Source organism: Chanodichthys erythropterus, chromosome 19, assembly GCF_024489055.1.
Source record: "Chanodichthys erythropterus isolate Z2021 chromosome 19, ASM2448905v1, whole genome shotgun sequence".
NCBI lineage: Eukaryota > Metazoa > Chordata > Actinopteri > Cypriniformes > Xenocyprididae > Chanodichthys > Chanodichthys erythropterus.
Window position 1 is genome coordinate 27,174,111 of NC_090239.1, and position 14,616 is coordinate 27,188,726.

The following is a 14,616-nucleotide window of genomic DNA, read 5'->3' on the forward strand; positions in this document are numbered from 1 at the left end:
ACATTCAAAGGTTAATCAATTCTCTGGCCTTCACTTGTTCTTCTGCAGGTTTGCGTTTGAAATCATAAGTCTTTGCTCCCTCTTTTTTTGTGTGTGTGTAGTTAGTCTGTTAGTCTGATCAATGAAGTCATATTTATGAAACTTAAGACAATTAAATGCCAAGGATCTTATAACTCTTGTTTTTATATTTTCTTGTTTTACTGTTTTTTTACATCTGAATGTCACATGCCAAGTTTTATATGAAGCATTACGAGTTTACAAAACATTGCGTGCATTAATAAGCATATTCTTGTATATGCAGGAATTGTACGCACCTACTTAGAGAGTTGTAAACTGGAATTATGAAATGTACTAACACTTAAAACCTACTTTAACGGGTCATTTTTGTACTATACTGTGCCTTTATTTTCAAGTTTCATTGTAGCATTCATTATCACTAAAATTGGTCGTGCCAAAAATGTAACTATTATAAGCCGATGTGAATTATTAATGTATGCCACAAAATCAGTCTTTTTGGATGATTAAAAGGATAAACTCTTTTTATATATGTGATTCTTGGTTTAAAGAATGAGAGTTTGTTTTTTTTTTTTTGTTTTTTTTTTTTTTACTTCTTTTTTAACAATACTGTGTTTCCTGATATTTTTATGACAAGCTCATTACATCACCTGTAAAAGGAAAACCTCCCAGATGACTTCTGTCTTTCTTATCTTCTGTTTTGCCACTAGGGGGCAGTGTCACCTAAGCAAAAGTCTCAACATGGATTGACAGGCAGATGGTCTTTTTACAGTCATGCATTGTGATGCTTTTGTTTTGACTTTAAATTCTTTTTTAATAATAAATTTTTCAGAGTAAATGTTTTATCCACACAATAATGTGCATTCTGTCATTTAGCAGATGTTTGTACCTGAATTATTTATAAAAGCCAGCATTATTTACAGTTCACACAGAACTGCCTGGAAATGTTGTCTGTGCTGAGTGTGCTCTTTTGCGTTTTAAGCTGCTTTCTGACTAAAGTTGTACATTCTTGCCAATGTAACTTAAAGAAACTGCATTTCTTAGAATCGCCTGCTATAGAAAGATACATATTTTTTGTCTTTAACTTGTCATTCTCAAACCACATCGTGCTGTATTTGTCTCTGACTGGTTCTTCCTGTTTTCTTACCTCCTGGCACTCTTTTTCTGTCTGTCTGTGTTTGTTTCTTTCAAACATCTGTCTACACCAGTCTGATGTGATTCCTTACAATCTAAATTTAAGTTTGTGAGAATATCAGAATCTTGAATTAAGTGCATTACTCAGTGTAACTAAACATGGGTCAGAGTTTGAATTAATTTTACTTTCTACAGACAAAAAACTTGTTTTTGTGCACTGGTCAATTTTGATATTTTATTGCTTCTGTAACATGTCCTCTTTCAGACTAGTGGAAAGAAAGCATCCAAAATACACATTTAAGTGTTTATTTGATCACACTTTATCTATTTACGTCTATACAGCTACATATCTTTAAAGGTACACCATGTAACTTTTTTTTTTCAAAGTTCTTCCAGTCCTTCTTCCAAAATGTGTTTTTGTCTTACCGTGATTCAATGTGGTAAGACTACAGGATGGTTTTCATGGGAGATTGAATACGTGTGTGTCTCCTCATATCCGTAAATAGAGAAAAGTTGCTCCAGCTACTTTGACAGGTGTATGGTGTGGGCGTGGCATTAGTTGTCTCGTCATGGAGCGTGCTAAAGTTGCATTCATGCCATGTCGTAATTTCTGTAACTACTAGATTCTGGCTCATAAAAAGCGTTCACGTCCTCGTAGAGCTTGTAATTACAGTTCGTAAGCTGGGAGTTTTCGGAAAGCTTCCACGTGTAGATTCATTTAGGCGTTGATATTGGTGCCATAAAAACGCATAATTCCCAGTCCGAGGATGTGAACAGCTCCGAATATAACGTCTCGTGTTGTCATCTCAAGATTAAGGTAATTAAGTGGTGGCGTGAATGCAGCATAAATCTCGAACCTCCGGGGAATTGCCTGTTTTAAACAAACGCAGAACAGAAGAGAGTCTGAATCTGAAAGAGAACGTGACTAGGGTGACCACCTGGCTAATGATCTGTTGCAGGACAGTAGATGTGATTTTTGTGGGACACGTGAGATAAATTTACAACTATTATGCTATGTAAATATCGATTTACATTTGTTGGTAAACTTGGCATATGCACCGATTAATGTTTCTGCCGGTGGGTGCCCACACTTTGGCAACATTAAATCCTGGAGATGCGCTCTCGTGTTACAATAATTTACATTTTTCATTATAATAATGGCATAGAACCCGCATTAAATGAACTGTTAAAGGGTTAGTTCACCCAAAAATGAAAATTATGTCATTAATGACTCACCCTCATGTCGTTCCAAACCCGTAAGACCTCCGTTCATCTTCAGAACACAGTTTAAGATATTTTAGATTTAGTCCGAGAGCTTTCTGTCCCTCCATTGAAAATGTATGTACGGTATACTGTCCATGTCCAGAAAGGTAATAAAAACATCATCAAAGTAGTCCATGTGACATCAGTGGGTTAGTTGCGCTGCATTCACACGGGGCGCCGGCGTTAACACTTCTCATTTACTTTGAATGGGTGACGTTATGCGTTGCTGAACTGAATTGTGGGTTCCGTCGCATCGCTTCACTCGCGTTGCAAGCGGCAGAAGTTGAAGATTTCTCAACTTTTCAAGCGCCAACGCAGGCATCATCCAATCACATGGCCCTGTGCAATTCCCTAGAGCAGTGGCTAGCCAACTGTGTTCGTGCAACACCGGAAAGTAATGTGATTGGCTGTAATCACTATAACAGTTGCGTCAACATAAGCTTCAGACACGCCCTCCGCCAAGCGTTGACGCTGACGCCCGTGTGAATGCAGCGTTAGAAGTTTTTGAAGCATCAAAAATACATTTTGGTCCAAAAATAACAAAAACTACGACTTTTTTCAGCATTGTCTTCTCTTCCGGGTTTATTGTATATCTGCTTTCACTCCACAGTGACGCTGCTTCTTCTTCTTCTTTCCTATTTTACGGCGGTTGGCATCTAGCTTATTGATGCATTACCGCCCCCTTCTGTTCCAGACAGTGATGCGATTAGGACATCCGCGACATGCACACCTACGCACCATTTTAAAAAATATAGCAATACCAAAATACAAACAATGTAGAATAGCTTAAATACAGCGTGCGTCTCCCTCAGACTGTAAACAAAGCTCAGGCGCACCGGATAACACATCATCAGCATCACTGTCCGGAGCAGAAGGGGGCGGTAATGCACCAATAAGCTGGATGCCAACTGCCGTAAAACAGGAAAGAAGAAGAAGCATCACTGCGGAGACATGAACGCGGATATACAACAGACCCGGAAGAGAAGACAATGCTGAATAAAGTCGTAGTTTGTGTTATTTTTGAACCAAAATGTATTTTCGATGCTTCAAAATCTTCTAACTAACCCACTGATGTCACATGGACTACTTTGATGATGTTTTTATGTCCTTTCTGGACATGGACAGTATACCGTACATATTCTTTCAATGGAGGGACAGAAAGCTCTCGGACTAAATCTAAAATATCTTAAACTGTGTTCCGAAGATGAACGGAGGTCTTACGGGTTTGGAACGACATGAGGCAGAGTCATTAATGACATAATTTTCATTTTTGGGTGAACTAACCCTTTATTGTGAGAAGTCGTGTCTGAAAGTCACAATCAATTTTTTATTGGTTAAAACAAATGGAGAATATCTAATGTTTTTCCGTAGGTGCTCGACCATTTTCGTGGGTCGCGCTCAAGCGTCCATGGGATCGGCGCATGTTTGTTGGAAATATTTAACATCAGGATGGATGATTAGGCTACATGCTTTAAATCATCAATTTGGGCAGCTTTGAGCTGCTCTTGAGGTTCTTATCCAGTATGTGAGATGAAATCCTTGCTGGTGTAGTTGTGTTTACCGACTTTGATGAGGCCCGTCCGCACTTAGCCTATTCCTTTGCGCTGTCCACTCGGTTGTCATCAGAGGGAAAACCTCTCTATGATTGCGTTGGTTGGTTATTTTCACAGCTAGAATATAACGGCTGCACAAATAAATGCCAGTCACAGTTTTAATTATATTTATTACTGTGGTATTATAATTTCAGGGATGAAGGAAGAAAAAAAAAAAAAAAAAAACAGACAGACATAGCCTAAATGAAATGCGGGACACTACTAAAGTCTTGCGGGACGCGGGACAAAGCTCCCAATTTCGAGACTGTCCCGTGGTCACCCTAAATGTGACAGAGCTCGTAATAAAACCAGAATCAACATTGCCTTGGCTTTTCGAAGATGCTGAGAACTGAGGGATTTAAAATGTTGTAAAAGTGAGGCAGAGATGGCGTTTTTATTTCTCAGTATTTCTTCAATTTTATTGAACAGATAAATTACCATATGTAGCTCTCTAACAGAGTTCATTGTAAAGCATTATTGTAAAGGGTCAACAAAACCCGCCTAATTGCTACTCAAAACTAGTCCAAAACTAGCCCAATTGCATTTCAAGGGGGTCCCCTGGGAAAAAAATCGTGTTTTTGGCGGGGTTCCCCGGTAAAATTCGCATTCCAGTAGCTAAATATTACGTTATTTGGGGTCGCTTCCACCCTCGCGATAAAGTAGCCCAGTTCCTGCGGACTTGGCAACACCGATAGGGTCATATTCATCTGCACGTCACGCAGAGCCGAAGCACAACCAAAACGTGTGCTTCCGCAAAATGCATCCAATTTTGTTTTTAACCGCTAGAGCATTAGTTTTTTTTTCCTCTAAAAAAAACCCCTCTATATGACAACAAAATGAACCATGAACTTTGAGCTTGGCTTTATCCAATCTTCATTTCTGTTTTGGAAATGTATTCAGATTACTGCATTTTTAATTAGATGATGCAGAATGGTTTTCGCGGGAGATTGAGTACGTTACTCGCCCGTGCGTGTCTGCTCCAGCTACTTTGGCGCGGTATAATGCCTCATTTGCAAAAAAAAAAAAAAAAAACTTTAATCCAAAATGTAATGTCTTAATGTTCTGTAATGAACTATGGTGATATATTAGTCTGTAAGTGTTGTTAGCATGAATATGTGGATGTCTTTTTCTCAATGATAACCTATTTTACCTCAACCGCACCTCATACAGTATTCAAAAGGGGGCATGTCATTTCCTGTTGACCTGAAGCATGTTATCAGCACGGCACAGAAAGAGTGAAAGAAAACACGAGAGAGAATAACACCATTGACTGAGGGGTGAACCTAAAAACGTCCATAAAGATTCCATAAAGTCCTGCCAACACCCATGTTTGAAGTCTGGACTCCAAATATGACTCGGAAATATGAGTCATAATGCCAAAACAGGCTTTAATGAAACACGCAAAGTACAGCCCTTCAGTTTATATTCACGCCTCTGCCAGTGTTGCCATGTCAATGGTCAAAAACACATTAGCGCTGACAAGTTCTCTTCAATGTTTCTCGTTTTCATTTTATGCTTCCTCATTTCTCAGTTTTTCCAGCTTTTGACTGTGCACTGATGGTTTTAAATATGCAGTCACTCGCTAGTATGAGGATTAATGTGTGTATTCTCACACACCCTCCTGCTCGCTTCCACTCAGCCACGCTCAAACTCGTCTAGCAACACAAATCTGGGCACATTTTTTCTCACACTGACACAACACAGCACTACAGGTCTAAAGTATGGGCTGACACATCCCGGATTAATCGAGGGAGAGACCGAGATGATAGTTCGTTACTAAATTATCCAGTTAGATCTCAGAGAAGAAGGAGTCGAGGGATTGTTCTGCTTTCCAATGGTAAATTAATTTTATCTTTATCTCATTCACCCAGAATATCTCGTCTCAGTGTTAATGTCACTGCGCTTAAAATCTGTGCAGCACTTTGCCCTGATTTGCACGTAGTTTTGTTATGAACAGCTTATTTTTTGCTATCTGTATGTTACTGCAATAATAAGTGCATGTTCCTCAGAGACTGATGATAGTTGTACTTTCCCAACCATGTACCAAAACGAGAGTTTTGTTTTATATTTTGTTTTGCCTTGCTGGACTTTATGTAAGTTATAAAACAGAAATGATTATTTAAAACATATTAGGATATTAGCAAGAGATAAAAATAATTCAAAGGTAATTAACATCTCATAATTGATTATTAATGTGTGTGTTTCATATGGAAGAATTCATAATTGTTCAACTGTCAAACCAGTTGCTGGATGCAGTCAGTACCTGAACGTGTTCATGAGTGGTTTGGACACATTTTTTCTTGACATAAGAGGCGTTTACCGGCTGTAGTTCATTCCATGAAGGCACAGCAGATGATGGCTGTACTTAAAACACACACTCCTGTCTTTGTCAGTGGCTAGTGGTGTGGCAGTTTTTATGATCATAAAAATAATGAGTTATTTAATCAGTCATCATAGAAACTTCAAATCTGCATTAGCTATTATGTTATTAGTATTTTGCAACACCCACAATGGAACCGAGATTGTAGTTTGCACATAGCATGATGTACGTTTTCCTGTTTTATGAGTTCATGTTTCCCCTATTTTGGCGTCTCTTCTTCTGTGTAGGTTTGGGGTTAGTGCAGCGTTCCTCTGCAAAATACACTCACTTCCTGTAGCCTGTGCTGTGCAGAAGAGCTATCTGCCGCTTTATGTGTTCATGCTTTTAGTATCCGTTTCCCTCTTGTTAGTGATGGTGAACTAATCATGATTTTACATAATATACAAATTTAATATACAGTCTTTTGCAATATATAGCAGTCTATAGCAATATAGTTGCACTTACAAGTTACAAAGCAAAAGTAAAAACATCTGCTTTGAAGCAAGGTAGCATCTTTTTTAACATAATGTTAATGATTAATCGGATCAGTTATATGAATCACGAGTCTGTTTTTTGTTCATTCAATAGAAGGTCAATGGTAGCCTAACAAAACATGGTTTGGTTAAAAACAAAATATTCTTCAAAATAGATTCTTTTGTGTTTCACAGAAGAGGGAAAGTTTTGAACGACATAAGGATGAGTAAATGATGACAGAATTTAATAGCGGTAAATTTACTTGACAGAATCCTAGCTTAAAATCAGTGCATTTCTATGTGACAAAAATGCAATATTAAGTTTTGTTCAATTCAATAATATCTATCATTATTTGTTCCTGTCTTATATATTTTATTCATTTATTTACTCCAATTTAAGGCCCTAACCCCAGAAAAAAACATTCAGGGGTGAACTCGTGGGCTGGATTTGTTGCTACTATATTATCTAGCTCTCCAGCACTGCTACCTTTTCCTTTACTCTCTCTCTCTCTTCTTTATGTCTGTATCTTTTCATCACTTTTTCACTGCTTTCTGGTTTTATTAAAGGGTTAGTTCACCCAAAAATGAAAATAACATTTATTACTCACCCTCATGTTGTTCCACACCCATAAGACCTTTGTTATATATTATATTTCTGATGAAATCCGATGGCTCAGTGAGGCCTGCATTGACAGCAAGATAATTAACACTTTCAGATGCCCAGAAAGCTACTAGAGACATATTTAAAATACAGTACAGTAGTTCAACCTTAATGTTATGAAGCAACGAGAATACTTTTTGTGTGCCAAAAAAACAAAATAACGACTTTTCAACAGTATCTAGTGATGGGCGACTTCAAAAACACTGCTTCGAAGCTTTACGAATTTTGTTTCGAATCAGTGGTGCAGAGCGCCAAAGTCACGTGATTTCAGTAAACGAGGATTCGTTACACAATCCAAACCACTGATTCGAAACAACAGATACATAAAGTTTCGAATCAGTGTTTTGAAATCGCCCATCACTAGATATTGGTGAAAAGTCGTTATTTTGGTGCACAAAAAGTATTCTCATCACTTCATAACATTAAGGTTGAACCACTGTAGGCACATGAACTGTTTTAAATATGTCTTTAGTAGCTTTCTGGATCTTGAGAGGTTCAGTGACCTCAGGCCTCACTGAGCCTTCAGGTTTCATCAAAAAATATCTTAATTTGTGGTCCGAAGATGAATGAAGGTCTTACGGGTGTGGAACGAGTTGAGGGCGAGTAATAAATGACGACATTATTTTCATTTTAGGGTGAACTTTCCCTTTAAAGTAGAGATTGCATTGGACCTAATCTTCAGTGTAAATATTCTGTTTTGAGGCAGTCTGCTGTTACACATCATGTTTCTCTCATCTCTCACTCTGACACACCTGTAGTTCTCCTGGTTTATCCGGATTCCTCTGTTTCACAAATATTTTGTTCCACCACGTAAGAAAAGCTGGTTGTAACCTAACCTATATATATATAAGTAGATATCATATAAAAGTAAAGTTTTGTTTTATATTTTTTGTTCCGATTTTTTTTTCCTTAGTAAATTTACATGTAGTTTTGTTTTTGTTTTTTGTTGTTGTTTTGATTTGATTTGTTTTTTAGATTCTTGTTCAAAGTAAATCTGTAACAAAGTTTTTGTTTCATGTTTTTTTATATGTTTTGTAAATTTTTGTGTTGTGTTTTTGTGTTTTGTTTATTTTGATTTGTTGTTTTTTATATTCTTAGTATATTTTATTGTAAAGTTTTGTTTTCTTTTTTTCTTTTGATTTGTCTGCGCTTCAGATCCGAGTTATTTCAAACAATTTACTTATTGTTTTTTTCTCCTTTATCTTCAGATCTCATGATGACTATATATGAACCTTGACTTCCTGTTTGCACAGAACACCAGTCACACAACAGGTTTGGGATCAGCGGAAGAGGGCCACTATGTCACTTTCACAGCAGGTTCTGGTGAAATTTGAATACGAATACACTGCTCGAGATGGCAGAACGGTGTCCATCAAACCCAACGAGCACTACACCCTAGTAGCCAAGACCAATGAAACCTGGTGGCACGTCCAGAGGGATAAGACAGACAAGCCTTTTTTCATCCCAGCTATGTATGTGACCGAGCTCCCACCTGAGACCAATCAGACTCCACTGGACCCTCCAGAAGAGTTTAGTGGATGCGAACCCCTCAAGTCCTGCTCCGAGACCGCTTCTGATAGTCTTCCCACCAACATTAAGCCCACTGAGGTCACGCTTCGAGTCCCTGACTCCATAAAACGAGACACAGAGAAAGACGGCCATAGAATATCAACATATATTATTCCAAAGGAATTCTTCGAACTGAAGGGTTTGGATCCAGATCCCATAAAGGTTGAAGCAGAGGCCGGTCCTGTGCCTGAACTCCAGATTTATGACAATGTTTTTTCCAAGCCTGGTTCTCCATCTAATGGGGAAACACCACCCTCTATCTTACTGCCACCTGCTTTTACAGATAACACAAGTCAATCCTCAGAATCTGAGATAAAATCACCTGCGAGTCCAAAAGAGTTGATAGAGAGGCCTCGAGTGGACTCAAAGTCCCTGGATCAAGATATTCAGATGCTCATTAGAGCTGGCTGGAGTGAAGACATGTGGAACCTCATGGATAAAGAAAAGAATGTGTATGAGAGTATAGATACGGTGAGAGAACCAGAATCCTCAAAATCTGACGATAGTATGACAGTAAAGACACAGAGTCCCACAGTCCCAAGCCCTGTTACACCAGATAAGCCTCTGGTAAGTAATACTTCTTCATGTGTAAAGTGTATTCTGATTGTGTAGCAAAACCATTTTCTATTTTATTCTGTTCTCCAAATATCTTTGTAACAACATCAATGTTGTGCAGTGACAAGGTACAGCCTGTTCATTCATTATAAAATTTCTGTGACTTTAAGTGATGACCCTGCATACTTCAGTTAGTATATCCGAGAATATACTCGTAATGATTTGGATTTATCAATTTTGGAATGATTTACCTGCTTTTCCTGACCACATGGTGGCGCTGTATACAAATTAACATCTGAGCCTACAAAAAACGAAACCAAAGGGAAGTGCTGATGTCTCAGGTTTCAGAATCTTAATAATGAAAAAGTAACTGCATCAGATAAAAACTTATCTGTCCTTTGAATTTGGTGTAGAAGTACTTGCATTACATGAACAAATGACTGATAAGAACTTTTGCTCTCTCTATATAAAAAACAATGTTTAAGCAAGTTCAGTCAATGCTAACATGGAGCTATATGTTTTAAGTGAAATTTAAAAAATAAGAACTTGTAAATAGATTAATGTGGTGGCACTATACACATGTTAGGCCAGGCTTACACTATTACTCTAAACCCTATAAAGCCTACTGCATCATATTTTATACATGAATTTCTAAGGCCTCTAAATTACCAACATAATCAAAACTTTGCAGAAAATACTGTTTTACAAAATCTGCTCGATGATGTCGTCTGATTGACAGTTCATACTTTTTAGTAAGTATAAGGCCTTTTAGTATAATCATAAAAAAGGTAAGAATAACTTTCAAGATTAACATTTACTGGACTGAAGCCACTTGGGTTTACTTGATTATCCATACACCATTTTATTTGAGAAAAATCATGTAAAAAGTATCAAGTCAGTCTTTTAATCAATGACAGCTGTAATCCTATTTTATCCTTTCCACATATTTTTCATGCTCAAACCTACTAAATCATTTGCAACGCTCATTTTATTCTGCGTTTCAGTCAAGCGTGCGCTCACGATACCGGTTTTCTTTTGCGCTCTTTATGGCACTGGTTTGACGTGGGGGTGGAGTCAAGAAACGGGGGCACGCCCCTGCGAAACACGTCATCGGCAGGAGACGCAGATAGAGACAGAGCGCATTTATTATAATCTGAAAACCACGCCCACCGAGGGAAAAACAATCCAACCGTCTCCATTGACGTGAGGCTGCCTTCTTGTCTTTTCTGACTCATTACAAAAAACAGAACAATACCTAAAAGGTGCTGTGTGACAAGGTGTACAGCTAACAAACTAAAAAACCCAGAAATAAGTTTTTATAAGCTGTCGACCCCAAAAAACGAATATTTAAGGACACAAAAGTGGATACAGGCAGTGAGACAGAGCGCAACGGGTCATATTACTATAAGAAATGCATTGGAGGGGGTCGTAATCGGCGACAACATATGCTAAAAAAAACAAACCATTCATTATTTTTACCCATGTCAAAGAATTATTTCACCTGTCGCCGATTACGTTCCCCTCCAATGCATTTCGCGGGGGCGTGCCCCGTTTCTTGACTCCACCCCCACGTCAAACCAGTGCCATAAAGAGATCCGCACAGAAAAGTGCAGCGCAAAAGAAAACCGGTATCGTGAGCGTACGCTTGACTCAAACGCAGAATAAAATGAGCGTTGCAAATGATTTAGTAGGTTTGAGCATGAAAAATATGTGGCAAGGATAAAATAGGATTACAGCTGTCATTGATTTTTGTAATTGATTATATTTTTATTTTTGCACTACTTTATTTTATTTTGCAATTTATTATTTTTGTTTGCAAAACTTATTTTTTTCTGCTCAATACTTTATTTTTCCTTTGCAATTCTTTATTTTTGTTTGCAAAACATTTTTTTATTGCTCAATTCTTTTTTGTGTTTTGCAAAACTTTATTTTTGTGCAAAACTTTAAGGCATTAATTTGACTCCATAAAATGTTTAATACAAAATATTAGCCTGCTTTTTCAACTGTACCGATCCTTTGCGAATTGTTGTTAGCATCATGAGGGGTCTTGTGTGGTAACTGAAACAACGAAATTTGAAACTTATCAAAATATAATATCAATCAAATAAACGTACGTTTTGTGATATATAAACCTAACTACTTATAATATGTAAACATATGTAAATGCAAGGGCGTAATTTCCACTGGGGACAGGGGGGACATGTCCCCCCCACTTTTCAAAATCCCGTTTGTGTCCCCCCCACTTTCAAATTAATTTATGATTTTTTTTTTAACCGCACGCCGTCATGGAGGAGCAGAACACAGAGAGCCTGTCTGTGTCGATACGGGCGTTCGCATCCAAGAACGTTGCGTGCACACTCTAAAAATAGCTCAGTGAAGGTTCTGAATGAGCAGGTATGGCCGTTGCGGCACAGTCAGCAACAGCTGTTGATGGAACGGCAATGACGACCGGAAGTAAACTGTCAACTGCCGTAGCTAAAGAACGCAAAAGTCACTAAGCAACAACAAAGAGGATGGCGTGGATCATTTAATCATTTGACATAGTAAACAATTACATTTCATGTAAATAAAAGCAAGAGAATGGTTGCTATTGGCATTAAATGACATACAGATACAACTAAAATACCACATAACCATAGAACATAACATTTACTTATCTAGTCTGTCACGTATTATCGACTACGGCAAATCGGCTACCCTGCCGTAGTAGACGGTTACAGTAGAACGTCAAGAAGTAGCAGTTAAATTTGCGCATGCGCAATGGAACGCCAGAATGCCGTTGCCGTTGTATCAGCAGCTGCTGCTTAAAGTCCCTAATGAAACGCCAGAAACGGCAACAGATGACTTCATGAAATGAAAGAAAGGAGATGTGAGTTGGTTGATTCAGTAAATTAGCTCAGGTCAGGATAATCATATTTTCTGTCTACACCTGTTGATGTTAACCTTGACTGAGCTAACATTAACATACACCAGTGTGATAACGTTACCTACATTAACTAGAACCTACATTAACTCAAAATGAAACCGAAATTAGGCTTGTCGCGATATTTAAATAACGTCTGATAATTGCGCTATTTTATACAACAAAAGTGGGAGTAATTGAACTAAAGAAATAGACTAGCACCAATTAAGTTTTCGTGCACTATATCCAAAGTCATCTGAAGCCATTCCATAGCTTCATGTGAGGGACAGAAGAATATGTACATCGATAAGTTCACGGTCAGAAACTCGTCTTCCCTCTGCTACAGCTGTCAATCATTCAGCACTCAAACAGCGCGTCGCCTTCGGTAATGGCAGTCAGCACGGTAAAACTCTCCAATATGATATATTCCCTTATAATACTTGATATGTAGATAAAGGGCTGTGGATTGGCATAAACTAACTTGATCTTCCTGGAGTTTATTGCTGTTTCTAAACGATGTCATGACTGTTAGATGCAGATGTACACAGGGATTCTCTTTGTGCCAAACATTTCTAATGCGCAGCGCAACTGCGCACTCTGACTCGATATTGATTCAAGCGGTTTTTGCTGCTGTTTTGAAGCGTTTCATATTATTAAGGTTTTGCACACTGAAAGATTATTAATAGCATATTTTGTTCTGTCGTGTCTATCATATCTTGTTGCCCCATTAAAAAGCTGCACAATATATTTAAAAATAAATGTCTTTTAATCCTACATAAATACATATAATTCTATACATATAAATATAAATCTATTTTTTTCTTCATTTTATAAGAATACAAATAGTAATTTTAAACTTATTGTTAACATTTGGATTTTATAAAATTACTGTGCAAAGTTTGCTGCTGAATTATATACTCACCTAGTTTATTTATTTATTTATTGGTCAGCTTATAATTATATATTTGTATTCATTTGTTGTTTTCTGGATTGTCAAAGAGTGACCATAGTTGCACAAATACAGATGTATATAGATACAGGCCCCTCCTGCTAATAAATGAATTCAACAAAGGTAACCTCTTTTGCTACATATTTTTAATGGTTTAAATGTGGACTCTACATGTTTGACCACTTATGAACTATCTTTTAGCCTACTACATGCTGTATATGTGACTAATGTGCTCTACCATCACCAATAAATAGATACTATTAGAGCACAAAATTGTTTACAAGAGAACAAATTTCTTTATTGATCTAGTCACTTAATTTTGCTCTCAGAATGCACCAGATTTATGCATTTAAATTTAAAATGAACAAAACTTTCCTGCAGGGGGCATGTGAATAATTGTAATGGCATGATCAGGTTCAGATATCTAAATCAGAGAATATCGTCGGGCGTTTGGCAGGTGGATGATTTATTTTTAACAGTGGATTCAGGTACAACTCAATGCACAGACTTTTTCTTTGCTCAATTTGGATACTCAACATGGGTTGGAGCTCTTTATTTTGAACTCTCAAAGTTCACCAGATTAATGAATTTATCTTTAAAATGTACAAAATTTTCTTCCGGGGGGGTATGCCCCCGGACCCCCCTAGAGGGTGTGTGTCCCCCCCACTTTTCAAACCAAAGTTACACCCTTGTGTAAATGAATAATTTAATAAAAAATAGTAGTCTACTCTTTCCACTTTCCGACCCGTACCAGTCCTCCTAACCGCTCGCTCGCGAACTAACGTTACTGTTGCTATAGTAACAGCCTCAAGAAGTTGTGTGGTAACTGAAATAACGACTTTTGAAACTTTCCTTGTGTGATATGTAAAATTAAATTAGTTCAGACTGGTCGTAAGGTGTAAAATGAAGAAAATTTAACCGTGAAGACTCAACCACGACTCAATTTTTGTCCAATTGTGGACAAAAACTTATACAGTTGTTACATTTGAAGAGCTGCATATTTATTAGCAACGTTTCGACCCTGATCAAACGCCCAGTCAGACTCCATTTCTGGAGCTCCCTGCCAAGTGATCTGCATGTCAATGGTTTGCTTGTCTGTTTGTGTGTACGGCCGCAGCCCCTCACCGGCTTCTCCATCCGTTTC

General features: G+C 37.7%; 1 protein-coding gene across 2 annotated transcripts in view; it reads left to right on the forward strand.

Annotated features, from left to right (window-relative positions):
* The window catches only part of arhgap27 (Rho GTPase activating protein 27), a 56,181-nt gene that overhangs the window by 392 nt on the left and 41,173 nt on the right, over positions 1-14,616 (forward strand). For both annotated transcript variants that reach the window (XM_067370028.1, XM_067370029.1), the window contains exon 2: positions 8,706-9,633. In XM_067370028.1, coding sequence (XP_067226129.1) covers positions 8,797-9,633 — 837 coding nt within the window. In that variant the 5' untranslated portion in view covers positions 8,706-8,796. The remainder of the gene's footprint in view (positions 1-8,705; positions 9,634-14,616) is intronic.